This window comes from Octopus bimaculoides, chromosome 9 (genome assembly GCF_046866305.1).
Source record: "Octopus bimaculoides isolate indiv1 chromosome 9, ASM4686630v1, whole genome shotgun sequence".
Taxonomy (NCBI): domain Eukaryota; kingdom Metazoa; phylum Mollusca; class Cephalopoda; order Octopoda; family Octopodidae; genus Octopus; species Octopus bimaculoides.
Window position 1 is genome coordinate 18,469,755 of NC_142936.1, and position 14,345 is coordinate 18,484,099.

At 37.2% G+C, this 14,345-nt stretch overlaps 1 protein-coding gene across 5 annotated transcripts in view; it reads left to right on the forward strand.

Moving 5' to 3' along the window:
• LOC106874424 (hydroxysteroid 11-beta-dehydrogenase 1-like protein) overlaps window positions 1-14,345 on the forward strand; it is a 150,794-nt gene that overhangs the window by 103,342 nt on the left and 33,107 nt on the right. For all 5 annotated transcript variants that reach the window (XM_052970462.2, XM_089357221.1, XM_089357222.1 and 2 more), the window contains one exon: window positions 3,954-4,049. In XM_052970462.2, coding sequence (XP_052826422.1) covers window positions 3,977-4,049 — 73 coding nt within the window. In that variant the 5' untranslated portion in view covers window positions 3,954-3,976. The remainder of the gene's footprint in view (window positions 1-3,953; window positions 4,050-14,345) is intronic.

A 14,345-nucleotide genomic window follows, 5' to 3' on the forward strand; every position in this document is an offset into this window, starting at 1 on the left:
ATTCTGCACCTGATAAGTTTTCCTTTAGTATGTGTTAACAGAGCAGCATTAGTTGTGGCTGTAGTGGTCCACACATCATTGACAGTCCTTGCTATCGTGACTTCACTTGAAGGTACTGTCTGTTGATGTTGTCCTGGTGTTGTTTTTCCATAAAACTACTGTTCTTCATGGTAACAAGACTCAGCTTTTCTTTCTGAGCAATTACCTCGTTTTAAACACTTACTTAGAATGGTCATTTGCAATGTCCTCATTTCTCAGTGTCCATATCCAGTGGCTTCGAAATGAAGGTAGTGTTACCCTTTTAATCACTTGCTAGAAGCCAGCTCCCCATTTTGCAAGATTTTCAAAATTTTCCCATCTGATACCTAGTGAATTACAATGTTACTGATAGAGCAAGATAAAGAGGCTGGGTATCAGGAAGTAAGTCAAGATGTTATTGTTGATTACTTCATCAGTTTCATAGATGCGCATGATGCATCTTGCTGTATAGTTTAAACAACAACAATAATAGTCCTTTCTGCTGTAGGCACAATTTCCACCTTCAGCTCCTCTTCCCTACCACTATGGGGTCCTCTACGCAGTTACATGACTTGCTACGTTCAATATGTAGAGCTTACTGTCTTAAAAAAAAAAAAAAAGGAATGTGGCACAAAGCCTGAAATTTTCATGGAAGGGGCTAGTCAATTACATTGACCCTGAAAGGTTAAAAAGGAGAAGTCAACCTTGGTGGAATTTGAACTCAGAATGTACAGATGGACGAAATGCTGCTAAGCATTTTGTCTAGCATGCTGATTCTACCAGCTCATCACCTTGACAATGATGAAAATAATAATCCTTTCTTATTTTGGCACATGGCCAGCAAATTTGGTGGGTGGGGAAGTCAATTACATCAACCCCAGCGCACCAACTGGTACTTATTTTATCAACCCTGAAAGAATGAAAGGCAAAGTCAACCTTGACAGAATTTGAACTCAGAATGTAAAGTCAGAAGAAATGCTGATAAGCATTTTGTCCAACACAGTAATAATTCTGCCAACTTGCTACCTTAACAGCAACAATAATAATAATAATAATAATAATGATCTTTTCTGATATAGATACAAGGCCTGAAATTTGGGGGAGGGGACTAGTTGATTACATCGACCCAGTGTTTCACTGGTACTTAATTTATCGACCCCAAAAGGATGAAAGGCAAAGTCAGCCTCAGCAGCATTTGAACTCGGAATGTAGCAACAGATGAAATACCCCTAAGCATGTCATCCAGCATACTAACAATTCTGCCAGCTCACCACCTTCATAATATTAATAATAATAATAATAATAATAATAGTAATAGTTGTAGTAATTTATCACTTAATTAAAAATTCTATACATAAGTTTTTGTGACTAGTACTTTTTCAATAAATCCCTTGAGGAGGAATGATAAAGTTGACCTTTGTGGGATTTCAACCAGAATGTGAAGGATATAGACACTGTCAGGCATCTCATCCTACACTGTACAGATTCTGGCAACCAGCACCCATTACATTAACATAAGGTTACCAAGTTATTAGGGGAAAATTGTATAGCTGTCTAAATTTACTCTAATACAATATTTGTAGTGATTTTTTTTTTTTTTATCAGCCCTGGATGGATAACAGGCATTGTCAACATCTGCAGGATTTGAACACAGTATAAAAATGACATAAACAGTGCTGGAGTATCTATTCCATTGCTCTACTGTTCATGCTACCACTTGACAAACCTACGAAATACTTAGCTATAATATCCCTCAGTTCAAATCCCCTTAAAATTTATATTGATTTTCATCCTTCCCAGGTCAATTAAATGCATACCAATTGAGTCCTGAAGGTTAATTAAATTGTTTACATTGTTCTTATTGATTAAGTAACCTTTTGTCTAAGTAATTATTGTTAGATCTACAAATCAATGTTATTATAAACATCTGCTTTTATAATCTGTGTTCAAATTCTTCCATGATCAATTTTCCCATTCTTTTGATTAGTGGTTAGCAAAATAATAAGTACCATTCAATTAAATCAACCCACCCTGCTCTTTAAAAATTTTGTCGAAGTGCCAATGTTAAAAAAACCATTATTATAACATCTAATAGAATTTGTGTAGCTTTTGTTAAGATGTATATCCAGTAACATCTACAGGCATAGGCACACTGGGTAGTTAGCCAGTGGTTCAGATCTGATCTATGCAGGCTATGGCACACTGTCAATAAATAAATATTGGGCCCTGTGAATTGATTTACCTGGGAGTCTATAATGCTAAGATGGCCCAGTGTTCAACTTTTAACATTTCTTAAATGCTATTTTGTTTATGCATTCAATAATTCATATTAAAATTTTGGGCTTCCCCATTCTTTATTTTGTGAAAAATATCTGCAAGAATTTCTTTCTAAATTACGTATGGAAAATATCTTGGTATATTTCTATTGTCTAACTGTTACAATGTAGCTGATACACACAAATATTTATTCTAAGTTTTTTTTTTTTTTTTTTTTTTTTTCTTTGGTCATTTATTATATATTAAGTCATGAATAAATAGCGGTATTTGTCAGGTGGAAGCTGATCACATTCCTAGAAGATAATAACTGGTACTCCATGACATCCAGCTTGGCTTCCACTCAGGAAGAAGCTGCCTTACACAACTTCTGCAGCATTATGACTGGGTGTTAATGTTCAAACATGGATGTGATGTATCTTAATTTTGCAAAAGCCTTTGATAAGGTTGATCATGGAGAATGATATAACACAAACTACAGGGACTCAGCATATTCAGAAAACTGGGAAAGTGGTTACATGACTTCCTAAAAGACAGAAGCCAGGTTGTGGCAGCCAATAAGACCTTATCTAAGGAGACAGTAATAGTGAGGTGTGTGACTTAAAGAACTGTCTTGGAGCTGCTTTTGCTTATGGTGGCTCTCTTGGACATGACATTAGTTACACTGACAGCCACACTTACTTATTAAACCAACTATACAAAAGCAGTACTAGCAGTTAACGAACATTTTGATGCTAATTTTCTGCAGAAAGACTTAGATGCCATATATAAATGTGCTGAAGAAAATATGCAGGAAAATTCCAAGCCCTCAACTATCAGCCAGCTTTGGACCAAAAGGAACAGCAATCCCAGAGTCAAACGCAGTGCATGATCTGCGGTTTGATTTGAACACTGATGTCTCATTTCATGTACATATCACCAGGATGATGGCAATGTGTAGGTGAATGGATGGATGGATTCTGAGAACTCTCAGAACAAGGGACCAGAAAACTGTGTTGATTCTATGGAGAACATTTGTCCTCAGCTGTCTAGACTACTGCACTCAACTGAAGACATTTCCACAGTGTCAAATTAATAGCACGACTTGAGACAGTTCGTCAGTTCTACACTATGAAGATTTCATCAATGGAATGACTGGGTTACTAGGAGAGACTGACAGAATTATGACTCTACTTCTTCGAATGAAGGCAGGAAAGAACACACATATGCAAGAATGCACACTCACATACAAATGCATATGCACATGCATAAACGCATACACACTCTCCTTTTCTCTATCCCTCCCTTTCTCATGTACATGACCATGTAACTACATATATATTAACCAGCCAACAGACACATATGATGACAAACTTGGAGTAGAGAGGGCATGCCATTGATGAGGCTGTGAATAGTGGCAAAAGTACTTTAACAAACTGATTGATTGATTAACCAAGTGATTAAACAAGCAATTGATTAGTTAGTTGGTTAAATAACTAACCAATTGACTAGTAATAAAGAAGTGAAAATGAACCAATGTGTGTGCTTATTATTGGCATAATGACCCTCCCAAAATACAATAAAATCAGCTAAGATGTTTTTTCTAAAATAAAACCTACAAAATAATATTTATTGAACCATTACTATTTTTGCTGACTTCAATGTTTACTGGCTTATTACAGAAGTTGAAAGTAACCTGCTAACTATGTGGCTGAAACTGGTGGCTGTTGGTGTGGTGGCCTACGTTATTTACCAGATGAATGACATGTTTGATCTCAGTAAGTAATATTTGTATTTGTAAGTTATTTTGTAGAGTAGCTTGATCTTTCTTAAGAAAATATTTATGTGTGCATGTATGCATATACACACACTACACATACATAAATGTATTATACATATATATATATATACATATTTCAACCGTGTCCTTGCCCCACTAGTGGTTCCCCTCCGACATCCATGATACTTACTATTACTATGCTCTCTGTCTGTTTAACTCTTTTTCCTTCCCTTCTGGCCCCTCTAAATTTTTGTTCACTCTTGATATCAAAAGTTTATATACGGTGATCCCACACAATGAAGGACTTCTTCCACTCAAACACTTTCTAGAGCTTTGGCCTGACCCTCAACCTGACATCTCTACACTTCTTCATCTGGCCAAACTTGTTCTCTCTCTCTCAGCTGCTTCTCATTCGCAGGCGATTTTTACCAACAGATCTCAGGTGTGGCTATGGGAATGAAAATGGGCCCAAACTATGCAAACTGTATTGACATGACCTCACTCTCCTGCGAACAACTAGACTCCTTTCCCTTTTTTGTCCAATCCTTCCATCCTGCCCTCGAATTCTCCTGCACTACCTCTAACTCTTCCATCAAATTTCTCAACATTTCTGCCAGCATACACCACTCCCCTCTCACTACCTCTATCCACAACAAATACACTGACCCACACTCCTACCTTAACTTCTCCTCCTCCCACCCTACCCATACCAAAATCGCCATCCCCTACTCCCAATTCTTCCATCTACACAGGCTCTGCAGTGACAACCATGACTTCGAGACTCAGTCTCAACTCATGGCTCACCATTTCCTCCTACGAGGATATCCCCTCACCACTATCCACACTGCCCTTGCCAGGGCACGATCTGTGGACTGTGCCTCTGCTCTTTCTCCTCGCATCCACCCTGCTGTTGCCCATCTCCTGTTCTCCTCACCTACCACCCTTCCACTCTGCCCCTCCAACGCACCATTCTCTGAGCCTTCCAGCGACTCCTGTCTGACCCCTCCACCTCGCACATCTTTCCCAATCTACTCCTTCCCTCCTTCAAATGAGCCCATAACCTGCATGACACTCCTGGCCCACAGTTTCTTCCTTAATCCCACCTCTCAGCCTGGCTTGTTCCCCTGCTCTCACCCACAATGTCGCACCTACCCCTACCTCCCCAATATCACAATCCTCACAGGCACCCGTCATCATCCCTATCACATCACCAACTCCTTTACTTGCACTTCTAGTAATGTCATTTACTGCATCTCCTGCTCTTTCTATCCTTCCCTGAACATTGGTCAAACGGAATGCCACTTAGCTGACTAGTTCAAGAAGCACCTCCAAGACATCAGACTAGGCAATGACACCCTGATCTCACACCATTTCTGCTCTACTGCTCATTTTCTACATTTGTCTATGATCGGACTGTTTTTGTGCAGGGGCCATCCGGACTCCTGCCTTCACTGTGAACAGGAACTAATCTTTACTCCTTTGCACCACATGGGCTCAACTCACCTCCTCTCTTCATCTGATACCAACCTCACCTCCTCTCTTCATTTGACACCAAACCCACACAACACTACACACACACTAGCACTGACCACTTCTCAGCACCCACACCATACACCGTCATTCACACACCCACACAGAATCTTCAATTGTATCACTACATATACACCACTGTATGAGCAACCACACACACTGTTTAACTCAGTACACACACCATCATGCACACTCCCACACCCAAACAAGCACATAATACCTGAACACAGACAATATATACATACACATGCAATATGCATTAACACATGCAAAATACATAGACAAAGATAACTTTCACCAACATACATACACCATACACAAGCACATTCTTTGGTCACAGACACACACGTGCACACACCACATGAAAAAGTTCACATCAACTGCTACATACAACACATGCACACATTGCACACACATCAGTCACATCAATCACTTGCTCTTATTCACGCATACACACACCATTCTCCCATACACACACATGCACATGCACCTTTTCTTGTTGGGATCACTAGCACTATTATTATCCCCCTTTCATTCAACCTCTTTTTTTATTATTATCTCCCTTTCTTTCAACCTCTTTTTTTTTTCAAATCATTCACCATGCTGAACCACTGAACTCCACATGTTTTTTTCATTTTCTCTGTTTATTTTCTCTTATTCTTTTCTGTTGAAGAGTGTAGGCTTAAAACATAAAACACTTTTTCATTTTTCCTGAGTTTATACACCTGCTTGTTGTTCATACACCTGTCTTTGCCTTATGTTTTTCTATAAATTTCAACTATATATATATATATATATATATATATATATAAGACCCCTTTGGTCATGACTGATCATGGGATTACACCCACAAAGTTATCCTCCAAGGCACACGTCTAGGCAATGTTGTTTATGGAAGACCAACAGTCAGCCATGCATACCAGCCTCCCCTCTCCATGCCTCTAACATTATCCAAAGGAAAGGCAATTAAGATTGGTTTAAACTTTTTAATCTTGTCCAAAACCAAAGTAAAAAAATATGAACAATTATATGGATGAAAATTCTATATTGCCCATGGGTGGATTTCACTAATATATTTTTGTAGGTGTGTGAATCCTTGTATTTCTCAATACAATGAAGTTACCAAAAATAACACATCAATATTACCCCTGAATAATGCTTTGGTCAACAGCTCACTATAACACTTCTATTACAGTCTCAAGGTTTGTTTAGTGAAATTGTGTAAGAGAAAGAGAAGTGATGCAGAAATAAATTTGGACTTTAAAAAAACGATTTGGGAATAGAATGAGAGATTGTGAACTTTGGCATCCAACCTTAAATTCTAGACAAGAAATCATCACTTATGGTTTAATGCATCTATTCATGTTACAAAAAGTATTATCACAAATAAAAACAAAAGGAAAAATTCATGGTATAATCTCTTTCTACCAACGAGAACCTAACCCTAAATTATGATATACTCCAAGACAACTTATATCAACAACAGGGACACATTCTGCTCATATCATTTATTCATTTGTCATGCTCCCACTCATCGTAAGTCTATGAGGTGATACCAAAGAAAACATTCTGGTTCATTTTTTTGACATACACACAGACATCAGCACGCGCGCACACACACACCAACTAGATTATGTAATTGGTGAGAAAGCTATAAGAGTACAGCTCAATGTCTGCTATCACTAAACTTATTAAGAATAGTTAGTGGGGGAGAATGTAGAATGAGGTGATGTGGTTGGCGATGGTGGTGGGAGAGGGGGGGTCTGCAGTAAAAGAAAAAGTGACAACTTCTAAGGAACCTAAAATGGGATTAGGTTGAAAATGGTTGGGCACACCCAACTACTTGTTCCTGTGGGAGGAGGATGATTGTATGCAAATGAACCCTGCTAAGTAGGGGGGATAGGGAGAAAAGTGAAGTGGAGTGCAGTCACATCACCCTCATTCTACTGGTGTGTTGCAAGTTTATTGATTATCATCAACAATAAATAAATAAATAATAATAATAGTAATAATAATAATAATAAATTGGAAGTATTATCATGTACATTGTTTTGTCTTTGTATAAAAGATGGGCTACAGCAAATATTCTGCTCAATACCACATATTTGCTTGTCAGTTGCTTGACCTTAACCAGTTGAGCATGTCCCTTGGTGGCTGACGATATGTGCATCTCTGATCATGAGCAGAAGTAGTGGGGGAGCATCATAGCCATGTGTTGAGAGGAATTCTTTGGGGTTTGGATAATTCACCTTTGGAAACATGGGTATTTCATTCAACATCCTTAACCCTTATTCAGGGACCTTTTGAGTGAGATGGACTACTCGACCTGAAGAAAATTCTAACTGGGCCACACCTGCAAGGTCATATACTGTTTACCTTGATATAAGATCAGTATGTCACGTATATATGGTTGTGATGCATGTGCCTGGTGTACCCTTATCAAACAAGTAGTCATGAGGGATATTCTGGGCTTCATATATTTTACCCGTTTCACTTTGATGGCATGCACTGCTCTCCCAATAATAATAATAATAATGATAATAATAATAATAGTTCCAGATTTTGGTACAAGGCCAGCAATTTCAGGAGATGGGGTAAGTCAATGACATCGACTCCAGTTTTCCACTGGTACTTATTTCATCAACCCCAGACAGATGAAAGGCAACGTTGACCTCAGCAGGATTTGAACTCAGAACATAAAGCCAAATGAAATGCTGCAAAGCATTTTGTCCCATGCAGTAACAATTCTCTCAACTCAATGCTTTAATAATAATAATAATAATAATAATAATGATAATAATAATAAATTCTTTTATTGGCCACAAGGGATTACATAAAGTTACATGAAGAGACAAAAAACAGGATGATACAAATGGATTTTAAAAGCATGTGAACAAAAAATAACATAGAAAATTAAACAAATAAAACTCCCAATGGAGGAGGCAGTTTAAAGCTACTCATGGAAAAACCCACAAAAGCCATGGGTGCCTGACCAACAGGACAAGAGCCCTTCTTTTATTTTCCACAGGCGCATGCTCAAAATCAGTCCTTTCACACTGGCCATTTTTTCAACATTCACCCACCTTTCAACAAATTTGCTAGAAGGCAACACTTCCCTCTCCACCCACACTTTTCAAGTGAAACTTGTAAAAGTTTATGAGGGCTTAATAATGATGATGATGATTTCAAATTTTGGCACAAGGCCAGCATGATCAGGAAGGGGATAAGTCAATTACATGGACCCCAGTACTTGACTGGTACGTAATTTATCAACACCCAGAAGGATGAAAGGTAAAGTCGACCTCAGCAGAATTTGAACTCAGAACATAGCAATAGATGAAATACTGCTAAACATTTCACCCGGTGTGCAAACAATTCTGCCAATTCACCACCTTGAATAATAATGATAATAATAAGGATAATCCTGTCTACTATAAGGACAAGGCCTGAAATGTGGGTAAGGGGATAGTTGATTTCATCGACCCCAGTTTTTCACTGGTACTTAATTTATCAACCCTGAAAGGATGAAAGGTAAAGTTGACCTCGGCAGAATTTGAACTCAGAACGTAAATATGAGTGAAATACTGCTAAGCATTTTATCCAGTGTGCAAATGACTCTGTCAGTTCGCCACCTTAATAATAATAATAATAATAATAATAGCAGGAAGAATGGAATACTGCTGAAGAGTACATGTCATGAAAACAGAGCTCAACTCAAAGAATATCTGCTATAAACCTTCTTGCAATCCCACTTACAGTTGCAAAATCATAAATTGGAACATTAGTGAAGTAAAGAAAATGGACACCAAAATCAGATAACTTCTGACCTGTAATAAGCTATATCACCTAAAAGCAAAACTGAATCACCCCCTATCTACCTTGTTGAAATGGAGGTAGAGAAATTATCAAGCTTGAGCAGTTATGCAAAAAAAATATCAACCATTGGACTCAAACAATACCTTAAAACTGCAGACAACCAGATGCTGAAAATGGTTGTAGAACATGAAAGGAAGAAAAAAAATTACATTCAGTTATGAAGGAAAATGGGAATTATACAGAAGAATTAGGAATACATGATGAAAATTTTGGTTATACTGCAATAAGACTGCAAATAACGCATGTTGGCAAAAGCTGAAGATCAGTGGAAACTGTGCACTAAACTGGAACAAGAACCACTGCACAGGTCGTATGTCCTCTGTAGCAAAGAACTTTACATAGATGAAACTTTCATCCATCAGTGGCTGGAGAGTTCTGGACTAATAGCAGAAAGTGAGGACTTCATTTTGGCTGTTCAAGATCAATGTCTTTCAATGCACAACTTTCAAGCTGATGCAATCAGAAAAAGAATTGACCCAAAGTTTCGATTTTGCAATGAGCAGATTATGACCATTGACTGTTTTGTTTAAGGCTGCAAATTATTGGCTCCCCAGGAGTATAAAACTAGGTATCATAGAGTAGGGCAGATCTTACAGCATAAAGATAAGGGGAAAAATGGTGCAGGACATGAAAATGTGACAAACCTTTGGAATTTTCTTTCCAAAAGGATCAAGGCCAATAGACCTGATATAAACTGTGAAGGACAGTAAAAAGAAAACATGCCTGTTAATCAACATGAGTGTATCATCTGATCAAAATGTCTCTAGGAAAGAATTTCAAAAACTCAGTAAATAAATATCTAATAAATGAAATTGAACAAATGTAGCATCTTAATGCCTGTACAATACCAATGGTAGTTGGTGCACTTGGAATGATTAAAAAGGGGAACAGAAAAGTATTTGACCCAGATACGTGGAAAGTCAACCATGCAAGAAGAGATACAGAAGTTAGTGGTGACTGGCACTGTACATGTCTTGAAAAAGGCATTATTAATTGAAATATCTTGCTAAGACATTTACTATTTTGTTTATGCCCTTGTGTGAACAATTGTAAGCCAATCGATTGTTAAATGTGCATATTACCAAATTTTGCCTTAGATATCAGGGTGACAAACAGCAAGATACCTTGCTAGAAGCCAGTCTTCTAGTTTACATACTCAAAGGTACCCATGAGAATCTTTGATGTTGGATTGGACAATAAATCTTCCATGTCTTCTAAACAGTTGTGCATGAGCTGGTCATAGATTACTAGCATGGTTTTTAAACAAAATTAGGGAACGTCTCTTCTTAAATCAATACTTTACTAATCCCTCCTTCTTCATTCAATTCATTCAGTAGTTCTGACAGTTCTTTGCTCTTATTTGAACAACTGTGATTTGAAAATTCTGACAAAATGGTTGAGGCATGCTCTTTTTTGTATGGGAATATTTTTTAATGATTATTCATCTTTCTCTCTGTCTCCAGTAGTATGAAACTCCTGCTCCTTTTCCATCACTTTTTCATTGCTACTTGACAATGAGGCACACCACTACTAGTACTGATTGGAAGAGGGATTCTTTGGTTTCCGGATAATCTTTAGTTCAGATGCAAACAGGAGTATCCTGTGAGCATCAGCACCCATGTCCAGCTCTTACTGTTACTCTCAATGCTGTTCTTTCCCTTTTAACTTCTCCAGTTCCTCTTTACAGAAAGCTCTTAAATGATCTTTACTGCTGCATGTATAGCAGCTGGACTTTATGCCTGCATGGCCAGTCTTAAAAATATTTCTCTCCACCTCCATCCTCTATTATGAGGCACCCTAGAATCATTTTATGATTTTCAAGGGTCGGCACTTGTGCCGGTGGCACGTGTAAAGACATTCGAGCAAGATCATGCCAGTGCCGCTGGACTGGCTCCTGTGCAGGTGGCACGTAAAATACACCATATTGAGCGTGGCCATTGCCAGTACCACCTGACTGGCCTTCATGCTGGTGGCACGTAAAAGCACCCTACACTCTCGGAGTGGTTGGCGTTAGAAAGGGCATCCAGCTGTAGAAACTCTGCCAAATCAGATTGGAGCCTGTTGTAGCTATCTGGTTCCACCAGTCCTCAGTCAAATCGCCCAACCCATGCTAGCATGGAAAGTGGACGTTAAACGATGATGATGATGATGATGATGATGAATGCTCATAAAGACACCATCTGACTACATTTTAGCAAATGTCACATCAGCCCCAATCACCTACTCATATTGTTCACCCAAAGTTACAATGATCGCACTGACCAGTACTATCTAATGATGTCACCTAAAAAAAACCACACTAACCAGAACAGTCAATTGATGACAGCTTGGTAAACCACCGACACCACTCATGGACCACACAATCAACAATATAGACTACAAACCACTTCTGAAGTATATTTTAAGTATCTTTAATTCAAAATGTATATATATATATATATATATATATATATATATATATATTGAATAAATCCACTTAACAACGCAAGGCTGAAGATAAATGAATTTGCTTAATATTGAACAATACCTCATTATAAACTGAAAAGTCTAAGTCAACAGTAGACAATACCAAAACTGTTATAGCTCATAGTACATGGCAAGCAAGGATGGGCTGCAATAAACAATAAACTGTGTGAATGTCGAGAAACACTTGAAAATGCTGTGTAGCTTCACCAAATAAGCATTGTTTCTTCAGTAAATAACTTTTATATATATATATATCTCAATATATTATAAATTAACTACCAACAAAAATAATTGGTAAGCTAACTCAAAAAATCATCACCAAAATAGCAGAAAAAAACGACAGTGAAGGTATGCAGACTCTTCAAGAATCTATCCTTTTGGTTATATTAATAATAAAAAAGGAGTTACAACGCAAAAACGTATAAATTCAAATGAACATATTTCTCTTCAATATATATTTCAGTATAAAGAATTCATTAAGAGGCTTAAAGAGGCTTAAAGAAATTTTGATTTAAGCCTCTTAATGAATTCTTTATACTGAAATATATATTGAAGATAAATATGTTCATTTGAATTTATACGTTTTTGCGTCGTAACTCCTTTATTATTATTAATATATATATATATATATATATATATATATATATATATATATATATATATATATATAAAAGCAACTGAGTAGCAAGTCTGTGATATTGAGCAGAGTATTTGCTATAACGATATTTCTGCTTCAGCAACTCAGTGCTGAATCTGTCTGAAAAGTAGTGGAAAATAGGTAAGTTTTGAAACCGTGATGTCCAAGTCAAAGTAAAGTTTGAAGTGAATAGTAGTCGTTGGTGGTTATGCTGAGAGGTTATATCATTGTATAATACTTCATTCCTCAGTATATATAAGCTATACCTGTTATGTGGCTTACATTAATTATTTAATGACTGTTACTTTTAAGAAACATTTAAAAGAATTTTTTTAATTGTCTAATGAAAAATTCTCCAAGAAAGGGGAAAGAAATGTTAAACTTTCTTCTGCCTGTCAGCTATTTGCAATGAGGGGATGACAACAAAACCATAGCAATGGAGTGCCACCCTGTTGGCTGATCATAGTTATATAAAACATCACAGCCAGAAATATGAGTTTTATATCCAGGTAGTGATTCTCTCGGTTAACACCCAAACAACTAAACAGTTGAATGTGAAACAAGATAAAGTTGAAATACAGCATTTTTCATAATGCAGTTTGGTTTCATATTTTATTCTAGTATATTGTCACAATATTATATTTATTTGTATAGGATCATACAATTTTCCTTTATGAAAACACTTTAAAATACCTTTCACTATGTGTATGATGAATCATACTTAATTTGATTTTTTTTCTCCATAAAATACCTTTGTAATATAGGAGTGTGTCTTATGTATCTGCAAATAAATATGGCACTTACATGCCAACAATTCCTTAGATATCATAAACAAGCTATGAACTAAAATTGATTTATTAGTAGGAAATATCACATGTTATATAACGTCTGTCAAAGTCTTTAACAACATAAATACAACTAAGAACTGAAACTATATCACAATCTTGGTTGTTTTACATAGAGCTTGCCATGTCAAAATAACGACAGAGCGGTGATGGTAAGCATACCCAGGGACATGAAAAACAAATGATAAAATTAAACTTAAAGTGAGGAGAATCGTTGGCACTCCGTCGCTTACAACGTCGAGGGTTCCAGTTGATCTGATCAACGGAACAGCCTGCTCATGAAATTAACATGCAAGTGGCTGAGCATTCCATAGACACTTGTACCCTTAACATAGTTCTCGGGGATATTCAGCGTGACACAGTGTGACAAGGCTGGCCCTTTGAATTACAGGCACAACAGAAACAGGAAGTAAGAGTGAGAGAAAGTTGTGGTGGAAGAGTACAGCAGGGTTCACCACCATCCCCTGCCGGAGCCTTGTGGTGCTTTAGGTGTTTTTGCTCAATAAACACTCACAACACCCGGTCTGGGAATCGAAACCACGATCCTATGACTGCAAGTCCGCTGCCCTAACCACTGGGCCATTGCGCTTCCACAGGACATTATTAGACATCATTAAACCACATTTTTATGACACTAGTCATTATTAAACCACTTTTTTGATGACAATCACTTAACTATGAAGTTGATATATATTTTTTTATGAATCTGAAGTAGAAGGATAGTATCCATAGTCTTTTATTGCTATTTTTTACTCCAGAATCTTGAGGAAAACTATTTTAGTTGATGTATAATTTGAGTAGTGTTATGTTAATTGCTGGAGGGCAAACTTAGCAATGATAAATGTCTAAAAAAGTGTAGTTCTGGGGAGAAATAGGTTTGGATCAGATTTAAATGAGAATGGCACTTATTTAATAGTTTGAAGATGTGACACCATTGCAG